General features: G+C 34.5%; 1 protein-coding gene across 2 annotated transcripts in view; it reads left to right on the plus strand.

Annotated features, from left to right (window-relative positions):
- The first annotated feature begins 9265 nt into the window (after window positions 1-9265).
- Window positions 9266-25000, plus strand: part of LOC133644943 (protocadherin-12-like) — a 48554-nt gene continuing 32819 nt past the window's right edge. For both annotated transcript variants that reach the window (XM_062039706.1, XM_062039707.1), the window contains exon 1: window positions 9266-12345. In XM_062039706.1, coding sequence (XP_061895690.1) covers window positions 9532-12345 — 2814 coding nt within the window. In that variant the 5' untranslated portion in view covers window positions 9266-9531. The remainder of the gene's footprint in view (window positions 12346-25000) is intronic.

Consider the following 25000-nt stretch of genomic DNA (forward strand, 5'->3'; position numbering starts at 1 on the left):
ACACTTAAAAACAACAACTTTGAAAACACTTGTGAACCCTTGTAAACAATTGGAAATGGTTTTTCAACATTTTTAAACACTTGCAAATACTTTTAAAGACTTCTTAACTGGTTTATACATTTGTGAACACATTTTAAACACCTCAACACTGGTTTATACATTTGTAAACACTTGTAAACACTTTGTAAACACTCGTGAACACTTAAAAAAAGTATTTCCAATTGTTTACAAGTGTTCACGAGTGTTTACAAAGTGTTTACGAGTGTTTAAAAAAGTGTTTACAAATGTATAAACCAGTGTTGAGGTGTTTGCAAATGTTTGAAAATGTCAGAAAAACTTTTCCAATTGTTTTCAAGTGTTTACAAAGTGTTTACAAAGTGTTTCCAAGTGTTTAAAAAAGTGTTTACAAATGTATAAACCAGTGCTGAGGTGTTTAAAATGTGTTTAAAAATGTATAAACCAGTCTTTAAAAGTGTTTGCAAGTGTTTACAACACTTTTTAAACACTTGGATACACTTATAAACACTTTGTAAACACTCCTGAACACTTGTAAACAATTGGAAATACTTTTTTAAACACTTGAAAACACTTGTAAATACTATTATATATGTAAACACTTTTTAAACACTTGGAAACACTTAAAAACAACAACTTTGAAAACACTTGTGAACCCTTGTAAACAATTGGAAAGGGTTTTTCAGCATTTTTAAACACTTGCAAATACTTTTAAAGACTTCTTAACTGGTTTCAGTGCTGAGGTGTTTAAAATGTGTTTAAAAATGTATAAACCAGTCAAGAAGTCTTTAAAAGTGTTTGCAAGTGTTTACAACACTTTTTAAACACTTGGAAACACTTATAAACACTTTGTAAACACTCCTGAACACTTGTAAACAATTGGAAATACTTTTTTAAACACTTGTAAATACTATTATATATGTAAACACTTTTTAAACACTTGGAAACACTTAAAAACAACAACTTTGAAAACACTTGTGAACCCTTGTAAACAATTGGAAAGGGTTTTTCAACATTTTTAAACACTTGCAAATACTTTTAAAGACTTCTTAACTGGTTTATACATTTGTGAACACATTTTAAACACCTCAACACTGGTTTATACATTTGTAAACACTTGTAAACACTTTTGTAAACACTCGTGAACACTTAAAAAAAGTATTTCCAATTGTTTACAAGTGTTCACGAGTGTTTACAAAGTTCTTATAAGTGTTTCCAAGTGTTTAAAAAAGTGTTTAGAAATGTGTAAAGCAGTGCTGAGGTGTTTGCAAGCATTGTAAAAGCCTTTAAGAGTGTAAAAGGTGTTAAAGAGTGTCACGTGACCATTTAGTGTGTCGACAGGAGCGTTAAACCCGCTCACCTTTCCTCGTCTATTGTTCTCCAGCGCTGATTGTGTCCTCACCTCTGACCCCTGCGCTTCCCGCCACTTCATCACCTCCTCGCCCGCCACCGCCGTCCTCTTTCTTTGGCTCCGCTCGCCTCCTCCTGCGTCGCCGCGTGCGCCCGCCCGCTTCCTGCGCAGGAAGGCGGTGAAGGCCGCGGACGGGATGTCCTGTCGGGTGAGGCGGGGGTGAGGCGGGATTGCGGGGGACAAAACAAAAAAGCGAGTAATTATTATCATTATTACTATTATTATTATTATTATTATAATGCAAAGTCACCACAGAAAGACTTGGAGCCCGTTTCCTTTTTGCTGTGAAGCATGAACACTAACCGTTGCACCACCGTGCTGCCACAGTTCAGCACTTATTGAAGACCTGAGCAAAATACGGCCCGAGGGCCACATGTGACCCATTAAGATGTTCAATCCGGCCCATTTTCAATCCTATGTAAAAGAGGAGCGATGCTCATATGTTGTTAATATTCAGTATTTTATTGTTCATAGTTAATATTGTAAATCCCACGTAAAAGGGGAGCGATTTTGATGTGTTGTTAATATTCAGTGTTTTATTGTTCATAGTTAATATTGTAAATCCCACGTAAAAGAGGAGCAATTTTGATATGTTAATATTCAGTCTTTTATTGTTCATAGTTAATATTGTAAATCCCACGTAAAAGAGGAGCGATTTTGATATGTTGGTAATATTCAGTGTTTTATTGTTCATAGTTAATATTGTAAATCCCACGTAAAAGAGGAGCAATTTTGATATGTTAATATTCAGTCTTTTATTGTTCATAGTTAATATTGTAAATCCCACGTAAAAGAGGAGCGATTTTGATATGTTGGTAATATTCAGTGTTTTATTGTTCATAGTTAATATTGTAAATCCCACGTAAAAAAGGAGCGATTTTGATATGTTGTTAATATTCAGTGTTTTATTGTTCATAGTTAACATTGTAAATCCCACGTAAAAGAGGAGCAATTTTGATAAGTTAATATTCAGTCTTTTATTGTTCATAGTTAATATTGTAAATCCCACATAAAAGAGGAGCGATTTTGATATGTTGTTAATATTCAGTGTTTTATTGTTCATAGTTAATATTGTAAATCCCACGTAAAAGAGGAGCGATTTTGATATGTTGTTAATATTCAGTGTTTTATTGTTCATAGTTAATATTGTAAATCCCACGTAAAAGAGGAGCAATTTTGATATGTTGTTAATATTCAGTGTTTTATTGTTCATAGTTAATATTGTAAATCCCACGTAAAAGAGGAGCGATTTTGATATGTTGTTAATATTCAGTGTTTTATTGTTCATAGTTAATATTGTAAATCCCACGTAAAAGAGGAGCGATGTTCATATGTTGTTAATATTCAGTGTTTTATTGTTCATAGTTAATATTGTAAATCCCACGTAAAAGAGGAGCGATGTTCATATGTTGTTAATATTCAGTGTTTTATTGTTCATAGTTAATATTGTAAATCCCACGTAAAAGAGGAGCAATTTTGATATGTTAATATTCAGTCTTTTATTGTTCATAGTTAATATTGTAAATCCCACGTAAAAGAGGAGCAATTTTGATATGTTGTTAATATTCAGTCTTTTATTGTTCATAGTTAATATTGTAAATCCCACGTAAAAGAGGAGCGATTTTGATATGTTGTTAATATTCAGTGTTTTATTGTTCATAGTTAATATTGTAAATCCCACGTAAAAGAGGAGCGATTTTGATATGTTGTTAATATTCAGTGTTTTATTGTTCATAGTTAATATTGTAAATCCCACGTAAAAGAGGAGCAATTTTGATATGTTAATATTCAGTCTTTTATTGTTCATAGTTAATGTAAATCCCACGTAAAAGAGGAGCGATTTTGATATGTTGTTAATATTCAGTGTTTTATTGTTCATAGTTAATATTGTAAATCCCACGTAAAGGAGGAGCGATTTTGATATGTTGTTAATATTCAGTGTTTTATTGTTCATAGTTAATATTGTAAATCCCACGTAAAAAGAGCAGCAATTTTGATATGTTGTTAATATTCAAAACTTTTCACACATTTTGAACATTTTAAGCACTTAACATTTTAAAACATGTTAAACATTTTAAAACATTTTCAACTTTTTGAACATTTTGAACATTTCACAAATTTTAAACATTTAACACATTTTCAGCATTTTCAAACATTTTCAAACATGTCAAAACCTTTCACACATTTTCATAATTTCAAAACATTTTCCACATTTCAAAACATTTTCAATATTTTCAACATTTAACACATTTTCAGCATTTTTAAACATTTTCAAACATGTCAAAACCTTTCACACATTTTCATCATTTCAAAACATTTTCCACATTTCAAAACATTTTCAACATTTTCAACATTTAACACATTTTCAGCATTTTCAAACATTTTCAAACATGTCAAAACATTTCAATACTTTTCCCACATTTTGAACATTTCAAGCACTTAACATTTTAAAACATGTTAAACATTTCAAAACATTTTCAACATTTTCAACATTTTCAACATTTTCAACTTTTTCAACATTTTGAACATTTCACACATTTTAAACATTTAACACATTTTCAGCATTTTCAAACATTTTCAAACATGTCCAAACTTTTCACACATTTTGAACATTCTAAAACATTTGAAACATTTCAAAACATTTTGAATATTTTGAACATTTTGAAAATGTTCAACATTTCACACATTTGAAAAATGTTCATCATTTGAAATTTTTTTCCACATTTCAAAAAATGTTCAATATTTCAAAATATTTTCAACATTTTGAACATTTTGAACATTTCACACATTTTAAAAATTTAACACATTTTCAGCATTTTCAAACATTTTCAAACATGTCAAAACTTTTCACACATTTTGAACATTTCAAAACATTTTCAATATTTTGAACATTTTCAACATTTAACACATTTTCAGCATTTTCAAACATTTACAAACATGTCAAAACATTTCAAAACTTTTAACACATTTTGAACATTTCAAAACATTTTGAACATTTTAAACATTACATTTATTTTACCAAAGTGCACAATTCCTAACCTGTAAATGCACACACACACACACACACACACACACACACACACACACACACACACACACACACACACACACACACACACACACACACACACACACACACACACACACACACACACACACACACACACACGCACACGCACACACTAAGAGGAGCTGGTGTTTGTTTTAGCAGATGATCTAATGTGATTGGCTGACCTCTGACCTCCCTAAATGCCCTCCTACTGAAAGTTAACAAAATAAAACGACTTGATGTCACAAAATAAAACAACTTGGTGTCATTTTAGTTTCCATCTTGTGTTTAATGTTTGCGTCTTTAAGGTCGACTTCCTCTCGTCTTTTAAGTTATGTTGGTCACATTCTCTCACAAGCCCCTCCCCCTCCGCGTTGATTGACAGCTGATAGGGGGACAGCGGTGTGGTCTCTCCTGAAATAAACAACATTTATCTGGGGTCAAAGGTGACCACTTTCAAGGAAGAAACCATCAACTTTCCAAAATAAACGTAAACACAAAGAGATCAAATGTTTGCGGCATTAAAAACATTTTTTATTTTCTTGGCTTTCAAATCAAAAATCTTCCCAGAAAATACAAAAAGTTTCTGAACAATTCTCAACACAAAAACACACACAAAAACACACACAATGACCTCCTCTGCATTAACACAACACTACACTACACTACACTACATAAAACAACACCAAACTAGATGACACCACACCACACTACACAACACCACACCACACTACACAACACTACACAATACTACACAAAACACCAAACTACATGACACTACACTACACCACACTACACAACACTACACAATACTACCAAAAACAACAAACTACATGACACTACACCACACCACACTACACAACACCACACTACACAACACTACACAATACTACATAAAACACCAAACTACATGACACTACACCACACTACACAACACCACACCACACTACACAACACTACATTATACTACACAAAACACCAAACTACATGACACTACACTACACCACACTACACAACACAACACCACACCACACTACACAACACCACACTACACAATACTACATAAAACATCAAACTACATGACACTACACCACACCACACTACACAACACCACACCACACTACACAACACTACACAATACTACATAAAACACCAAACTACATGACACTACACCACACCACCCTACACAACACCACACCACACTACACAACACTACACAATACTACATAAAACAACAAACTACATGACACTACACCACACCACACTACACAACACTACACAATACTACATAAAACACCAAACTACATGACACTACACCACACCACACCACACTACACAACACCACACCACACTACACAATACTACATAAAACATCAAACTACATGACACTACACCACACCACACTACACAACACCACACCACACTACACAACACTACACAATACTACATAAAACACCAAACTACATGACACTACACTACACCACACTACACAACACCACACTACACTACACAACACTACACAATACTACATAAAACACCAAACTACATGACACTACACCACACCACACTACAGAACACCACACCACACTACACAACACTACACAATACTACATAAAACACCAAACTACATGACACTACACCACACCACACTACACAACACCACACCACATTACACAATACTACATAAAACATCAAACTACATGACACTACACCACACCACACTACACAACACTACACAATACTACATAAAACACCAAACTACATGACACTACACTACACCACACTACACAACACCACATTACACTACACAACACTACACAATACTTCATAAAACACCAAACTACATGACACTACACCACACCACACAACAGAACACCACACCACACTACACAACACTACACAATACTACATAAAACACCAAACTACATGACACTACACTACACAACACAACACATTAGACCAGCCAAACACATCAAAACATCAGACTATACAACACAACATTAGACCAGCCAAACACATCAAAACATCAGACTACACAACACAACACAACACCAGATTAGACAAAGCAACGTCAGTTAAAACAACATAACACAACACAGCACAAGACTACACAACACCATAGAACACAACACATCACAACACTAGACTACACAACACAAAACCAAATTACACAACACAACACCAAATTACCCAACACAACACCAAATTACCCAACACAACACCAGACAACACAACACCAAACCACACTTCAGACTAAACAACACAACTAACACGAGCTGACACAAAACTTCACAACATAACACCAGACTACACATGGCAATGTCAGCCAACACAACACAACACATTCAACACAACACAACACCAGATTACACAAGGCAACGTCAGCTAAAACAACACAACACTGCATAACACTAGACAACAAAACACTAGACTACACAACACAACACAAAATTACACAACACAACACCAAATTACACAACACAACAGAAAATTACACAACACAACACTAAATTACACAACACAACACCAAACCACACATCAGACTAAACAGCACAACTAACACTAACACTAGCTGACACAAAACTTCACAACATAACACCAGACTACACATGACAACGTCAGCCAACACAACACAACACAACACCAGACTACACAACACAGCCCAGAACAACACATACAACACATACAACAGAACACAACATAACCTAACAAAACACAACACCACACAACACACACAACACAACACCAAACCACACATCAGACTACACAACACAACTAAAACTAACACTAGCTGACACAAAACTTCACAACATAACACCAGACTACACATGGCAATGTCAGCCAACACAACACAACACATACAACACAACACAACACCAGATTACACAAGACAACGTCAGCTAAAAAAACACAACACAGCATAACACTAGACAACAAAACACTAGACTACACAACACAAAACCAAATTACACAACACAACACCAAATTACACACATCAGACTAAACACAACTAACACTAACACTAGCTGACACAAAACTTCACAACCTAACACCAGACTACACATGGCAACGTCAGCCAACACAACACAACACAACACCAGACTACACAACACAGCCCAGAACAACACATAAAACACAACATAACTTAACAAAACACAACACTACACAACACACAACACTAGACTACACAACACAACACCACACAACACACCAAACCACACATCAGACTACACAACACAACTAACACTAACACTAGCTGACACAAAACGTCACAACATAACACCAGACTACACATGGCAGCGTCAGCCAAAACAACACAACATAACACAACACAGCACAAAACTACACAACACAACACATACAACACAATACCAGACTACACAACACAACACTAGACAACACATACAACACACCAGACTACACAACACATCACAGCGCAACACATACAACACAACATAACTTAACACAACACTAGACAACACCACACAACACACACACAACACAACACCAAACCACACACCAGACTACACGACACAACTTACACTAACACTAGCTGACACAAAACTTCACAACATAACACCAGACTACACATGGCAGCGTCAGCCAAAACAACACAACATAACACAACACAACACAACACAGCACCAGACTACACAACACAACATAACTCAACACAACAGCACACTAGGCAACACAACGCATACAACACAACACTAGACTACACAACACATCACAGCGCAACACATACAACACAACATAACTTAACACAACACTAGACAACACCAAACTAGACTACACAACACAACACATACAACACAACACCAAACCACACATCAGACTACACAACACACAACTAACACTAACACTAGCTGACACAAAATTTCACAACATAACACCAGACTACACATGGCAGCGTCCGCCAAAACAACACAACATAACACAACACAACACAACACAGCACCAGACTACACAACACAACATAACTCAACACAACAGAACACTAGGCAACACAACGCATACAACACAACACTAGACTACACAACACATCACAGCGCAACACATACAACACAACATAACTTAACACAACACTAGACAACACCAAACTAGACTACACAACACAACACCAAACCACACATCAGACTACACAACACACAACTAACACTAACACTAGCTGACACAAAATTTCACAACATAACACCAGACTACACATGGCAGCGTCAGCCAAAACAACACAACATAACACGACACAGCACAAGATTACACAACACAACACATACAACACAGCACCAGACTACACAACATAACTTAACACAACACAACACATACAACACATACAACACCAAATTACACAACACAATACCAAATTACACAACACCAAACCACACATCAGACTACACAACACAACACTGACACAAAACTTTACAACACACCAGATTACACAGGGCAACTTCAGCTAAAACAACACAACACATACAACACCATACTACACAACACACTAGACAACACAACACTAGACTATACAACACCTCACCACAGAACACAAAACCAAATTACACAACACACACAAAACAACACAACCCATCAGACGAGACAAAAAGACACATGGACACGTCCAAAGCAGGAGTTGTGTAGTTGTGTAGATGTTGTGCGTCAGGTGTCACATTTCCTCCTCAGACTGCAGGGATTTTCCTCCTGCTGGTTTTGGCCTCATTAGCATACGGCCCCGCCCCCCGAGCTGTGATTGGCCGGCAGGCGGGCATGCGGAGTCGGTCAGTGGGAGTCGAAGTTTCCAGAGAGGAGGATGAAGTTTGAGGGCAGCAGCTGCTGGAGTGAGTGAGATGAGCGAGGAGCAACATGGAAGACTTTCTCCTTCAAGTCTTCTTTTGAGCGGACCGGACTTGGACAACTAAATCACCTCGGATTTGACTTTAGATGGAAAAAAAGGATTTGATCTTTGTTGGATCACTTTGACTCATCCTCAAGTGACCTGGAGATCATTTGTCTCTCTCGGGAAGGTTCTCGGACATGTTGATCCAGTAGGTCTTTGTCCATCATCATGCTGCTGGTTCTGATTGTGGTCCTGAATTTGAGCTGGGGGGCTCGTAGCTCCGAGCCCTCGTCCATAACTGTCCAGTACCGCATGTGGGAGGAGCAGCCTGCGGGAACTCGGGTCGGCCGCCTGGTGGACGACCTTTGGCAGATGGACCAGGTGGGTCCCCTGGAGGACTTCCAGGTCGTGGAACACGGAAGAACCCTTCCCTTTTCTGTCAGCGCTCGAGATGGCCTTGTCTCCACCCAGGGACGTTTGGACAGGGAGGAGTTGTGTCGTGGTTCCGATTTGTGCGAGGTGGCCTTCAGTGTTCTCTACAAAAAAAGCGGCGCGGTGAACTGCCTGCGGGTTCACGTGGAGGTGATGGACCTGAATGACCACAGTCCCAGCTTTGCCAGTCCAGCACAGGAAGTGGAGATCTCAGAGACGGCCAGCCTACGAATGAGAATCCCGCTGGAATGTGCAGTGGATCCTGATGCAGGAGCCAACGGTCTTCAGAACTATTCGCTTTCGGTCAATCAACACTTTGATCTGGATGTGACAACTGCCCTGGGCGGGACTAAACAGGCGGAGCTGGTGGTGATCAAAGAACTGGACAGGGAAGTGCAAGCATCCTTTGACCTCATCCTGGTGGCATGGGACAAAGGGAACCCTCCGAGGTCTGGGAGTACCTTAGTCCATGTTAATATTCTGGACTCAAATGATAATAGTCCTACTTTTGAGGAAAGTACCCCTACTGTGGAGATACCTGAGAACACGGCCCGAGGAACAACCATCATCCACCTTAAAGCCACTGATCCAGACCAAGGTGCCAACGGGGAGGTGGAGTACTCGCTAAGTAAGCACACACATCCTGAGGTTCAGAGGCTGTTCTATGTGGATCCACAGAGCGGTGTTGTGAGTGTCAGAGCCCCTCTGGATTACGAGGCCCATTCCTCCCATGAAGTCCTCATACAAGCCCGTGATCGTGGACCTAACTCCATTCCTTCGCACTTCATGCTCCATGTCAAGCTAACAGACGTTAACGATAACGCCCCCAGGATACACATGACCTGGACTCATCCCAACTCGGCGGCTGCGACCGTGCTGGAAGGAGCCCCGGCGGACACCTTCCTTGCCCTGGTGATGGTTTCTGATGCGGATTCAGGAGAAAATGGGAAAGTGACAGCGGTGATGCCGCAAAGTTCCGGCCCATTCCGCCTTAAAAAGGTGCACGGTGAAAACTACATGATCGTAACTGCTGGCCCCCTGGATCGGGAGAAGGTGATGGACTACAACGTTACACTTCTGGCGCAGGATTATGGAGATCCTCCGCTGTCCTGCGTCAAACACCTGCCTGTTCATGTTCTGGATGAGAACGACAACGCGCCAGTTTTTTCATCCTCTATCTTCAAAGCTTCCTTCGAGGAGAACAACCTAGCGGGTTATCGCGCACTCAAAGTAGAAGCGCATGATGCCGACTTGGAGCTGAGTGGCAGAGTCTTGTACTACATTCCCAACTCCACTCAGACCTTCTCCATCCACCCCACAAGTGGCGTAGTCAACGTCCTTCACCCTCTAGACTACGAAGAGTCACAGTCCCACTCATTCCTGGTGGAAGCCGTGGATCAGGGCCATCCGCCTCATAGGACCGTGGCCACGGTGCAGATTGACCTCCAGGATGTGAACGACAACTACCCGGTCATTAAGGAGCCCAGACCCAAAGAGGGTGTGGCTTTCATAAGCGTTCCAGTGGATGCAGACCATGGGGAGATTGTGACCGAACTAGAAAGTGATGCTGAGGAAGAATCGAGCGGTTTTCCCATGGAACATTCAGTCCGAGAGGGATTCGATGGATTTCTTGTGTCTACAATAAAGGCTGAAGATTCTGATTCAGGACTGAATGGACGACTCCAGTTCTTCATCACTGACGGAAACCCGCACAGGCTCTTCTGGTTGGACCAGACCACGGGCCAACTGTTTGTGAACACTACCAATGCCACTGAGCTCATTGGGAAAACCATCAAGGTACACATTTCTGTATCTGACATGGGGACCCCTAGCTTGACCACCAAGGCCACACTGGAAGTGGCCTTTATCAATCTTAAGGACCACTTGAAGAACTCGTCTCCTGGCAACCGCGGGCGGCTCAGCTTCACCGTGATGATGGCCATCTGCCTGGGGGCGGCATGTCTGCTGCTGCTGCTAGCCGTCGCCGTCGTCACAACATTCTGTCGGCCCGACAAACGGGAGAACCGGGCGTACAACTGCAGGCAGGCCGAGTCGACGTACACCCGCCATCCTCGACGCCCGCAGAAGAACATCAGGAAGTCGGACATTCAGCTCATTCCTGTCATCAGGGAACGCAAAGAGGGTCCTCCTCTGGACGACAGCGAGACGACACCGCTGACTCCGGCGACGACACAGGACCAAGAACCCGAGAGACACTTTGATTTTACGCCCTTAATGATCAACTCCAGCTTCCATTCCCAAAATCACCTTGACGGGAATGCCCCTCATACCAGAACACTTCGAAAACCCGGAAACATTGAACTGGACGGCACTTCACAAACTTTGACGCCCGCGACATCATATCGGACTCTTCGGAAGGCCAGAAACCAGTCCTCATCCTCTTTAGCGTCCCGTTCCAGCACCTTGAAGCGGGAGAAGGCCGACACCGCGAGCTCCACGCCTCTGGCGACTCTCAGGAGGCCAAAGGCTGCGGAGAGTCAAGGACCGTACGACGCGGAACAACGGCGGATGCTTCGGAACCTGGTACGGCTGTCCATGGCGGCGTTCGCAGACTCCATCGAGCTCTCCTCAGCCTCCCCGGAAGTGCAGGTGAGTTCCGTGGTCCAACAAGCTAATTAGAAGTAAAGCCTCTTCACTTGTGATAGCAAACATGATCGTATTACGGCGTGGCATGGTGGGTAGGGCAGCCGCACCAGAAACTCGAGAGTTCCAGGTTCGCTACCTGCCTTTTTCCATCCAAATCACTGCCGATGTGTTCGTCTACTCCAGGACAGCTGTGCCTACAAATGTGTGAAAGGTGTGAATGTAAGCGCTTTGAGTATCTAGTACCTTAATTACCTGACAGGTGTGTTGTTGTTGTACAGCTTGACCTTAATTACCTGACAGGTGTGTTGTTGTTATACTGCTTTACCTTAATTACCTGACAGGTGTGTTGTTGTTATACTGCTTTACCTTAACTACCTGACAGGTGTGTTGTTGTTATACTGCTTGACCTTAATTACCTGACAGGTGTGTTGTTGTTGAGCTGCTTTACCTTAATTACCTGACAGGTGTGTTGTTGTTATACTGCTTTACCTTAATTACCTGACAGGTGTGTGGTTGTTAAACTGCTTGACCTTAATTACCTGACAGGTGTGTTGTTGTTGTGCTGCTTTACCTTAATTACCTGACAGGTGTGTTGTTATACCGCTTTACCTTAATTACCTGACAGGTGTGTTGTTGTCATACTGCTTTACCTTAATTACCTGACAGGTGTGTTGTTGTCTTACTGCTTGACCTTAATTACCTGACAGGTGTGTTGTTGTCATACTGCTTTACCTTAATTACCTGACAGGTGTGTGGTTGTTATACTGCTTTACCTTAATTACCTGACAGGTGTGTTGTTGTTAAGCTGCTTTACCTTAATTACCTGACAGGTGTGTTGTTGTTATACTGCTTGACCTTAATTACCTGACAGGTGTGTTGTTGTTAAGCTGCTTTACCTTAATTACCTGACAGGTGTGTTGTTGTTATACTGCTTGACCTTAATTACCTGACAGGTGTGTTGTTGTTATACTGCTTGACCTTAATTACCTGACAGGTGTGTTGTTGTTATACTGCTTGACCTTAATTACCTGACAGGTGTGTTGTTGTTATACTGTTTTACCTTAATTACCTGACAGGTGTGTTGTTGTTTTACTGTTTTACCTTAATTACCTGACAGGTGTGTGGTTGTTTTACCGCTTTACCTTAATTACCTGACAGGTGTGTTGTTGTTATACTGCTTTACCTTAATTACCTGACAGGTGTGTGGTTGTTATACTGCTTTACCTTAATTACCTGACAGGTGTGTTGTTGTTATACTGCTTTACCTTAATTACCTGACAGGTGTGTTGTTGTTAAGCTGCTTTACCTTAATTACCTGACAGGTGTGTTGTTGTTTTACTGTTTTACCTTAATTACCTGACAGGTGTGTTGTTGTTTTACTGCTTTACCTTAATTACCTGACAGGTGTGTTGTTGTTTTACTGCTTTACCTTAATTACCTGACAGGTGTGTTGTTGTTATACTGCTTTACCTTAATTACCTGACAAGTGTGTTGTTGTTATACTGCTTTACCTTAATTACCTGACAGGCGTGTTGTTGTTAAGCTGCTTTACCTTAATTACCTGACAGGTGTGTTGTTGTTAAGCTGCTTTACCTTAATTACCTGACAGGCGTGTTGTTGTTAAGCTGCTTTACCTTAATTACCTGACAGGTGTGTTGTTTTTATACTGCTTGACCTTAATTACCTGACAGGTGTGTTGTTGTTAAGCTGCTTTACCTTAATTACCCGACAGGTGTGTTGTTGTTAAGCTGCTTTACCTTAATTACCTGACAGGTGTGTTGTTGTTAAGCTGCTTTACCTTAATTACCTGACAGGTGTGTTGTTGTTTTACTGTTTTACCTTAATTACCCGACAGGTGTGTGGTTGTTTTACCGCTTTACCTTAATTACCTGACAGGCGTGTTGTTGTTAAGCTGCTTTACCTTAATTACCTGACAGGTGTGTTGTTGTTTTACTGCTTTACCTTAATTACCTGACAGGTGTGTTGTTGTTTTACTGCTTTACCTTAATTACCTGACAGGTGTGTTGTTGTTGTACTGCTTTACCTTAATTACCTGACAGGTGTGTTGTTGTTATACTGCTTGACCTTAATTACCTGACAGGTGTGTTGTTGTTATACTGCTTTACCTTAATTACCTGACAGGTGTGTGGTTGTTATACTGCTTTACCTTAATTACCTGACAGGTGTGTGGTTGTTTCACTGCTTTACCTTAATTACCTGACAGGCGTGTTGTTGTTATACTGCTTTACCTTAATTACCTGACAGGTGTGTGGTTGTTATACTGCTTTACCTTAATTACCTGACACTTGTGTTGTTGTTATACTGCTTTACCTTAATTACCTGACAGGTGTGTTGTTGTTATACTGCTTTACCTTAATTACCTGACAGGTGTGTTGTTGTTATACTGCTTTACCTTAATTACCTGACAGGTAAGTTGTTGTTATACTGCTTTACCTTAATTACCTGACAGGTGAGTTGTTGTTATACTGCTTTACCTTAATTACCTGACAGGTGAGTTGTTGTTATACTGCTTCACCTTAATTACCTGACAGGTGAGTTGTTGTTATACTGCTTTACCTTAATTACCTGACAGGTGTGTTGTTGTTATACTGCTTTACCTTAATTACCTGACAGGTGTGTTGTTGTTATACTGCTTTACCTTAATTACCTGACAGGTGTGTTGTTGTTATACTGCTTTACCTTAATTACCTGACAGGTGTGTTGTTGTTATACTGCTTTACCTTAATTACCTGACAGGTGTGTTGTTGTTTTACTGCTTTACCTTAATTACCTGACAGGTGAGTGGTTGTTATACTGCTTTACCTTAATTACCTGACAGGTGTGTTGTTGTAAGTGTGAAAGGTGTGAATGTAAGTGCTTTGAGTATATAGGTGCTAGAAAAGCGCTACATAAATCTAGTCCATTATTATTACCATAATAAATGTTTCCATTATTTTCTGGTGTGGAATGTCAGAAATGAACGTGAAACGGAGAGCAATGGTAGTTCTGAAAAAACGCTAACCTATTTATTATTAACCGTCTAAAATGGACTTACGCTGTCTTTAAGTTAAAGTGGAGTGGTAATTGCGTTTTGGCGGCCACGGCAATCAACGAAGTTAAGCTCAGGACGCAGTAAGTTGAATGATGCGGACACCTTTGTTACGGGATGCTTTCTAATTCTGCCTCGGAGACTTTGTAAGTGCAAGTAATATGCAGCTATAACTATTTCATACTTGTTTAATAACTTGAAGTAAATAATGAAGATTAAAAACCAATTAAAAACAAAAAATTCTACAATTTTTTTTTTATTAAAATCAGTCTTTTTCTCACAATGTGTCGACTTTTTTCCTATAAAATTGGGAACAATTTCTCATATTCTTTCTGTTTCTCTAATATTGCAATATTTTCTCGTAAAATTATGACTTTTCAATGCAAAATGGTGACGTTTGTCATGTAAAATTCAGACTTTTATCACAATATTGCCCATTTTTTGTTGTTCTTGTAAAATAGTGAAATTTTTTGAGTAAAATTAGGACTTTTGTCATCATTTTGCAGAGTAAAGTTTTGATTATTATCAAAGCTTTCTTATAAAATTGTGACTTTTGTCGAGTAAAATGATGACTTTTTTCATAAAATTGCCAAAATGTTGAGCTTTTCTTGTAAAATTGCGACTGTTATTGAGTAAAATTCCAACTTTTATTATAATACTGCCAACATTCTAAGCTTTTCTTGTGAAAATTGTGACCTAAAAATGTAATAAATATGTATATAGAGACATCCTGTAATAATTTGAAGTAAATAATGAAGATTAAAAACCAATTAAAAACAAAAAATTCTACAATTTTTTAAAATTAAAATCAGTCTTTTTCTCACAATGTGTCGACTTTTTTCCTATAAAATTGGGAACAATTTCTCATATTCTTTCTGTTTCTGTATTATTGCAATATTTTCTCGTAAAATTATGACTTTTCAATGCAAAATGGTGACTTTTGTCATGGAAAATTCAGACTTTTATCACAATATTGCCCATTTTTTGTTGTTCTTGTAAAATAGTGAAATATTTTGAGAAAAATTATGACTTTTGTCATAATTTTGCAGAGTAAAGTTTTGATTATTATCAAAGTTTTCTTATAAAATTGTGACTTTTGTCGAGTAAAACGACGACTTTTTTCATAAAATTGCCAAAATGTTGAGCTTTTCTTGTAAAATTGCGACTGTTATTGAGTAAAATTCCAACTTTTATCATAATATTGCACAAATGTTCAGTTTTTCTTGTCAAATTTTGACTTGCGTTGAGTAAAATGAGGACTTTTATTATAATACTGCCAACATTCTAAGTTTTTCTTGTGAAAATTGTGACCTAAAAATGTAATAAATATGTATATAGAGACATAACTTGAAGTAAATAATGAAGATTAAAAACCAATTACAAACAAAAAATTCTAAAATAAATAAATTAACTAAAAGCAGTCTTTTTCTCACAATGTGTCGACTTTTTTTTCTTATAAAATTGGGAACAATTTCTCATATTCTTTCTGTTTCTGTAATATTGCAATATTTTCTCGTAAAATTATGACTTTTCAATGCAAAATGGTGACTTTTGTCATGTAAAATTCTGACATTTATCACAATATTGCCCATTTTTTGTTGTTCTTGTAAAATAGTGACATTTTTTGAGGAAAATTATGACTTTTGTCATCATTTTGCAGAGTAAAGTTTTGATTATTATCAAAGTTTTCTTATAAAATTGTGACTTTTGTGGAGTAAAACGACGACTTTTTTCATAAAATTGCCAAAATGTTGAGCTTTTCTTGTAAAATTGCGACTGTTATTGAGTAAAATTCCAACTTTTATCATAATATTGCACAAATGTTCAGTTTTTCTTGTCAAATTTTGACTTGCGTTGAGTAAAATGAGGACTTTTATTATAATACTGCCAACATTCTAAGTTTTTCTTGTGAAATTGTGACCTAAAATTGCAATAAATATGTATATAGAGACATACTGTAATAACTTGAAGTAAATAATGAAGATTAAAAACCAATTACAAACAAAAAATTATACAATTTTTTTTTATTAAAAGCAGTCTTTTTCTCACAATGTGTCGACTTTTTTCCTATAAAATTGGGAACAATTTCTCATATTCTTTCTGTTTCTGTAATATTGCAATATTTTCTCGTAAAATTATGACTTTTCAATGCAAAATGGTGACTTTTGTCATGTAAAATTCAGACTTTTATCACAATATTGCCCATTTTTTGTTGTTCTTGTAAAATAGTGACATTTTTTGAGTAAAATTAGGACTTTTTTCATTATTTTGCAGAGTTAAGTTCCGATTATTATTATTATAATGTTGCCAACATTTAAAAGTTTTCTTCTAAAATTGTGACTTTTGTCGAGTAAAATGACGACTCTTTTCATAAAATTGCCAAAATGTTGAGCTTTTCTTGTAAAATTGCGACTGTTATTGAGTAAAATTCCAACTTTTATCATAATATTACACAAATGTTCCGTTTTTCTTGTCAAATTTTGACTTGCGTTGAGTAAAATGAGGACTTTTATTATAATACTGCCAACATTCTAAGTTTTTATTGTGAAAATAGAGACCTACAAATGTAATAAATATGTATATACAGACATACTGTAATAATTTGAAGTAAATAATGAAGATTAAAAACCAATTACAAACAATAAATTCTAAAAAAAATTTAAAATTAAAATCAGTCTTTTTCTCACAATGTGTCGACTTTTTTCTTATAAAATTGGGAACAATTTCTCATATTCTTTCTGTTTCTGTAATATTGCAATATTTTCTCGTAAAATTATGACTTTTTAATGCAAAATGGTGACTTTTGTCATGTAAAATTCAGACTTTTATCACAATATTGCCCATTTTTTGTTGTTCTTGTAAAATAGTGACATTTTTTGAGTAAAATTAGGACTTTTGTCATCATTTTGCAGAGTAAAGTTCCGATTATTATCAAAGTTTTCTTATAAAATTGTGACTTTTGTCGAGAAAAACGACGACTCTTTTCATAAAGTTGCAAACATTTTAAACTTTTCTTGTAAAATTCCAACTTTTATCATAATATTGCACAAATGTTCCGTTTTTCTTGTCAAATTTTGACTTGCGTTGAGTAAAATGAGGACTTTTATTATAATACTGCCAACATTCTAAGCTTTTCTTGTGAAAATAGTGACCTAAAAATGTAATAAATATGTATATAGAGACATAACTTGAAGTAAATAATGAAGATTAAAAACCAATTACAAACAAAAAATTCTAAATTAAAAAAAAAATTAAAATCAGTCTTTTTCTCACAATGTGTCGACTTTTTTCCTATAAAATTGGGAACAATTTCGCATATTCTTTCTGTTTCTGTAATATTGCAATATTTTCTCGTAAAATGATTACTTTTTAATGCAAAATGGTGACATTTGTCATGTAAAATTCAGACTTTTATCACAATATTGCACATTTTTTTGTTGTTCTTGTAAAATAGTGAAATTTTTTGAGTAAAATTAGGACTTTTGTCATCATTTTGCAGCATTAAGTTCCGATTATTATTATAATGTTGCCAACATTTAAAAGTTTTATTATAAAATTGTGACTTTTGTCGAGTAAAATGACGACTTTTTTCATAAAATTGCCAAAATGTTGAGCTTTTCTTGTAAAATTGCGACTGTTATTGAGTAAAATTCCAACTTTTATCATAATATTGCACAAATGTTCAGTTTTTCTTGTCAAATTTTGACTTGCGTTGAGTAAAATGAGGACTTTTATTATAATACTGCCAACATTCTAAGTTTTTCTTGTGAAATTGTGACCTAAAAATGTAATAAATATGTATATAGAGACATAACTTGAAGTAAATCATGAAGATTCAAAACCAATTACAAACAAAAAATTCTAAATTAAAAAAAAAATTAAAAGCAGTCTTTTTCTCACAATGTGTCGACTTTTTTCTTATAAAATTGGGAACAATTTCTCATATTCTTTCTGTTTCTGTAATATTGCAATATTTTCTCGTAAAATTATGACTTTTTAATGCAAAATGGTGACATTTGTCATGTAAAATTCTGACTTTTATCACAATATTGCCCATTTTTTGTTGTTCTTGTAAAATAGTGAAATATTTTGAGAAAAATTAGGACTTTTGTCATCATTTTGCAGAGTAAAGTTCCGATTATTATCAAAGTTTTCTTATAAAATTGTGACTTTTGTCGAATAAAATGACGACTCTTTTCATAAAGTTGCAAACATTTTAAACTTTTCTTGTAAAATTCCAACTTTTATCATAATATTGCACAAATGTTCAGTTTTTCTTGTCAAATTTTGACTTGTGTTGAGTAAAATGACGACTATTATTATAATACTGCCAACATTCTAAGTTTTTCTTGTGAAATTGTGACCTAAAAATGTAATAAATATGTATAACTTGAAGTAAATAATGAAGATTAAAAACCAATTACAAACAAAAAATTTTAAATTTAAAAAAAATTAAAATCAGTCTTTTTCTCACAATGTGTCGACTTTTTTCCTATAAAATTGGGAACAATTTCTCATATTCTTTCTGTTTCTGGAATATTGCAATATTTTCTCGTAAAATTATGACTTTTTAATGCAAAATGGTGACGTTTGTCATGTAAAATTCAGACTTTTATCACAATATTGCCCATTTTTTGTTGTTCTTGTAAAATAGTGACATTTTTTGAGTAAAATTAGGACTTTTGTCATCATTTTGCAGAGTAAAGTTCCGATTATTATCAAAGTTTTCTTCTAAAATTGTGACTTTTTTCGAGTAAAACGACGACTCTTTTCATAAAGTTGCAAACATTTTAAACTTTTCTTGTAAAATTCCAACTTTTATCATAATATTGCACAAATGTTCCGTTTTTCTTGTCAAATTTTGACTTGCGTTGAGTAAAATGAGGACTTTTATTATAATACTGCCAACATTCTAAGTTTTTCTTGTGAAAATTGTGACCTAAAAATGTAATAAATATGTATATAGAGACATACTGTAATAACTTGAAGTAAATAATGAAGATTAAAAACCAATTACAAACAAAAAATTCTAAATTTAAAAAAAAATTAAAATCAGTCTTTTTCTCACAATGTGCCGACTTTTTTCTTATAAAATTGGGAACAATTTCCCATATTCTTTCTGTTTCTCTAACATTGCAATATTTTCTCGTAAAATTATTACTTTTTAATGCAAAATGGTGACATTTGTCATGTAAAATTCTGACTTTTATCACAATATTGCCCATTTTTTGTTGTTCTTGTAAAATAGTGAAATATTTTGAGAAAAATTAGGACTTTTGTCATCATTTTGCAGAGTAAAGTTCCGATTATTATCAAAGTTTTCTTATAAAATTGTGACTTTTGTCGAATAAAATGACGACTCTTTTCATAAAGTTGCAAACATTTTAAACTTTTCTTGTAAAATTCCAACTTTTATCATAATATTGCACAAATGTTCAGTTTTTCTTGTCAAATTTTGACTTGTGTTGAGTAAAATGACGACTTTTATTATAATACTGCCAACATTCTAAGTTTTTCTTGTGAAATTGTGACCTAAAAATGTAATAAATATGTATAACTTGAAGTAAATAATGAAGATTAAAAACCAATTACAAACAAAAAATTTTAAATTAAAAAAAAAATTAAAATCAGTCTTTTTCTCACAATGTGTCGACTTTTTTCCTATAAAATTGGGAACAATTTCTCATATTCTTTCTGTTTCTGGAATATTGCAATATTTTCTCGTAAAATTATTACTTTTTAATGCAAAATGGTGACGTTTGTCATGTAAAATTCAGACTTTTATCACAATATTGCCCATTTTTTGTTGTTCTTGTAAAATAGTGACATTTTTTGAGTAAAATTAGGACTTTTGTCATCATTTTGCAGAGTAAAGTTCCGATTATTATCAAAGTTTTCTTATAAAATTGTGACTTTTGTCGAGTAAAACGACGACTTTTTTCATAAAATTGCCAAAATGTTGAGCTTTTCTTGTAAAATTGCGACTGTTATTGAGTAAAATTCCAACTTTTATCATAATATTGCACAAATGTTCAGTTTTTCTTGTCAAATTTTGACTTGCGTTGAGTAAAATGAGGACTTTTATTATAATACTGCCAACATTCTAAGTTTTTCTTGTGAAATTGTGACCTAAAAATGCAATAAATATGTATATAGAGACATACTGTAATAACTTGAAGTAAATAATGAAGATTAAAAACCAATTAAAAACAAAAAATTATACAATTTTTTTTTTATTAAAAGCAGTCTTTTTCTCACAATGTGTCGACTTTTTTCCTATAAAATTGGGAACAATTTCTCATATTCTTTCTGTTTCTGTAATATTGCAATATTTTCTCGTAAAATTATTACTTTTTAATGCAAAATGGTGTCATTTGTCATGTAAAATTCAGACTTTTATCACAATATTGCCCATTTTTTGTTGTTCTTGTAAAATAGTGACATTTTTTGAGTAAAATTAGGACTTTTGTCATCATTTTGCAGAGTAAAGTTTTGATTATTATCAAAGTTTTCTTATAAAATTGTGACTTTTGTCGAATAAAATGACGACTCTTTTCATAAAATTGCCAACATTTTAAGCTTTTCTTGTAAAATTGCGACTGTTATTGAGTAATATTCCAACTTTTATCATAATATTGCACAAATGTTCCGTTTTTCTTGTAAAATTTTGACTTGCGTTGAGTAAAATGAGGACTTTTATTATAATACTGCCAACATTCTAAGTTTTTCTTGTGAAAATTGTGACCTAAAAATGTAATAAATATGTATATAGAGACATACTGTAATAACTTGAAGTAAATAATGAAGATTAAAAACCAATTAAAAACAAAAAATTCTAAAAATTTTTTTAATTAAAAGCAGTCTTTTTCACACAATGTGTCGACTTATTTCTTTTACAATTGGGAACAATTTCTCATATTCTTTCTGTTTCTGGAATATTGCAATATTTTCTCGTAAAATGATTACTTTTTAATGCAAAATGGTGACATTTGTCATGTAAAATTCAGACTTTTATCACAATATTGCCCATTTTTTGTTGTTCTTGTAAAATAGTGACATTTTTTGAGTAAAATTATGACTTTTGTCATCATTTTGCAGAGTAAAGTTCCGATTATTATTATTATAATGTTGCCAAAATTTTAAAGTTTTCTTATAAAATTGTGACTTTTGTCGAGTAAAATGACGACTCTTTTCATACAATTGCCAAAATGTTGAGCTTTTCTTGTAAAATTGCGACTGTTATTGAGTAAAATTCCAACTTTTATCATAATATTGCACAAATGTTCCGTTTTTCTTGTCAAATTTTGACTTGCGTTGAGTAAAATGAGGACTTTTATTATAATACTGCCAACATTCTAAGTTTTTCTTGTGAAAATTGTGACCTTAAAATGTAATAAATATGTATATAGAGACATAACTTGAAGTAAATAATGAAGATTAAAAACCAATTACAAACAAAAAAATTCTAAAATAAATAAATTAACTAAAAGCAGTCTTTTTCTCACAATGTGTCGACTTTTTTTTCTTATAAAATTGGGAACAATTTCTCATATTCTTTCTGTTTCTGTAATATTGCAATATTTTCTCGTAAAATTATGACTTTTCAATGCAAAATGGTGACGTTTGTCATGTAAAATTCAGACTTTTATCACAATATTGCCCATTTTTTGTTGTTCTTGTAAAATAGTGAAATTTTTTGAGTAAAATTAGGACTTTTGTCATAATTTTGCAGAGTAAAGTTTTGATTATTATCAAAGCTTTCTTATAAAATTGTGACTTTTGTCGAGTAAAATGACGACTTTTTTCATAAAATTGCCAAAATGTTAAGCTTTTCTTGTAAAATTGTGACTGTTATTGAGTAATATTCCAACTTTTATCATAATATTGCACAAATGTTCCGTTTTTCTTGTCAAATTTTGACTCGCGTTGAGTAAAATGAGGACTTTTATTATAATACTGCCAACATTCTAAGTTTTTCTTGTGAAAATTGTGACCTAAAAATGTAATAAATATGTATATAGAGACATAACTTGAAGTAAATAATGAAGATTAAAAACCAATTACAAACAAAAAAATTCTAAAATAAATAAATTAACTAAAAGCAGTCTTTTTCTCACAATGTGTCGACTTTTTTTTCTTATAAAATTGGGAACAATTTCTCATATTCTTTCTGTTTCTGTAATATTGCAATATTTTCTCGTAAAATTATGACTTTTCAATGCAAAATGGTGACGTTTGTCATGTAAAATTCAGACTTTTATCACAATATTGCCCATTTTTTGTTGTTCTTGTAAAATAGTGACATTTTTTGAGTAAAATTAGGCCTTTTGTCATAATTTTGCAGAGTAAAGTTTTGATTATTATCAAAGTTTTCTTATAAAATTGTGACTTTTGTCGAGTAAAACGACGACTTTTTTCATAAAATTGCCAAAATGTTGAGCTTTTCTTGTAAAATTGCGACTGTTATTGAGTAAAATTTCAACTTTCATCATAATGTTGCACAAATGTTCAGTTTTTCTTGTCAAATTTTGACTCGCGTTGAGTAAAATGAGGACTTTTATTATAATACTGCCAACATTCTAAGTTTTTCTTGTGAAATTGTGACCTAAAAATGTAATAAATATGTATATAGAGACATAACTTGAAGTAAATAATGAAGATTAAAAACCAATTACAAACAATAAATTCTAAATTTAAAAAAAAATTAAAATCAGTCTTTTTCTCACAATGTGTCGACTTTTTTCCTATAAAATTGGGAACAATTTCTCATATTCTTTCTGTTTCTGTAATATTGCAATATTTTCTCGTAAAATTATGACTTTTTAATGCAAAATGGTGACTTTTGTCGTGTAAAATTCAGACTTTTATCACAATATTGCCCATTTTTTGTTGTTCTTGTAAAATAGTGACATTTTTTGAGTAAAATTATGACTTTTGTCATCATTTTGCAGAGTAAAGTTCCAATTATTATCATAATGTTGCCAAAATTTCAAAGTTTTCTTTTAAAATTGTGACTTTTGTCGAGTAAAATTACAACTTTTTTCATAAAATTGCCAACATTTTAAGCTTTTCTTGTAAAATTGCGACTTTTGTTGAGTAAAATTCCAACTTTTATCATAATATTGCACAAATGTTCAGTTTTTCTTGTAACATTTTGACTTGCGTTGAGTAAAATGAGGACTTTTATTATAATACTGCCAACATTCTAAGTTTTTCTTGTGAAATTGTGACCTAAAAATGTAATAAATATGTATATAGAGACATAACTTGAAGTAAATAATGAAGATTAAAAACCAATTACAAACAAAAAATTCTAAAATAAATAAATTAACTAAAAGCAGTCTTTTTCTCACAATGTGTCGACTTTTTTTTCTTATAAAATTGGGAACAATTTCTCATATTCTTTCTGTTTCTGTAATATTGCAATATTTTCTGGTAAAATTATGACTTTTCAATGCAAAATGGTGACGTTTGTCATGTAAAATTCAGACTTTTATCACAATATTGCCCATTTTTTGTTGTTCTTGTAAAATAGTGACATTTTTTGAGTAAAATTAGGACTTTTGTCATAATTTTGCAGAGTAAAGTTTTGATAATTATCAAAGTTTT

Source organism: Entelurus aequoreus, linkage group LG28 (assembly GCF_033978785.1).
Source record: "Entelurus aequoreus isolate RoL-2023_Sb linkage group LG28, RoL_Eaeq_v1.1, whole genome shotgun sequence".
In the NCBI taxonomy this organism is placed as follows: domain Eukaryota; kingdom Metazoa; phylum Chordata; class Actinopteri; order Syngnathiformes; family Syngnathidae; genus Entelurus; species Entelurus aequoreus.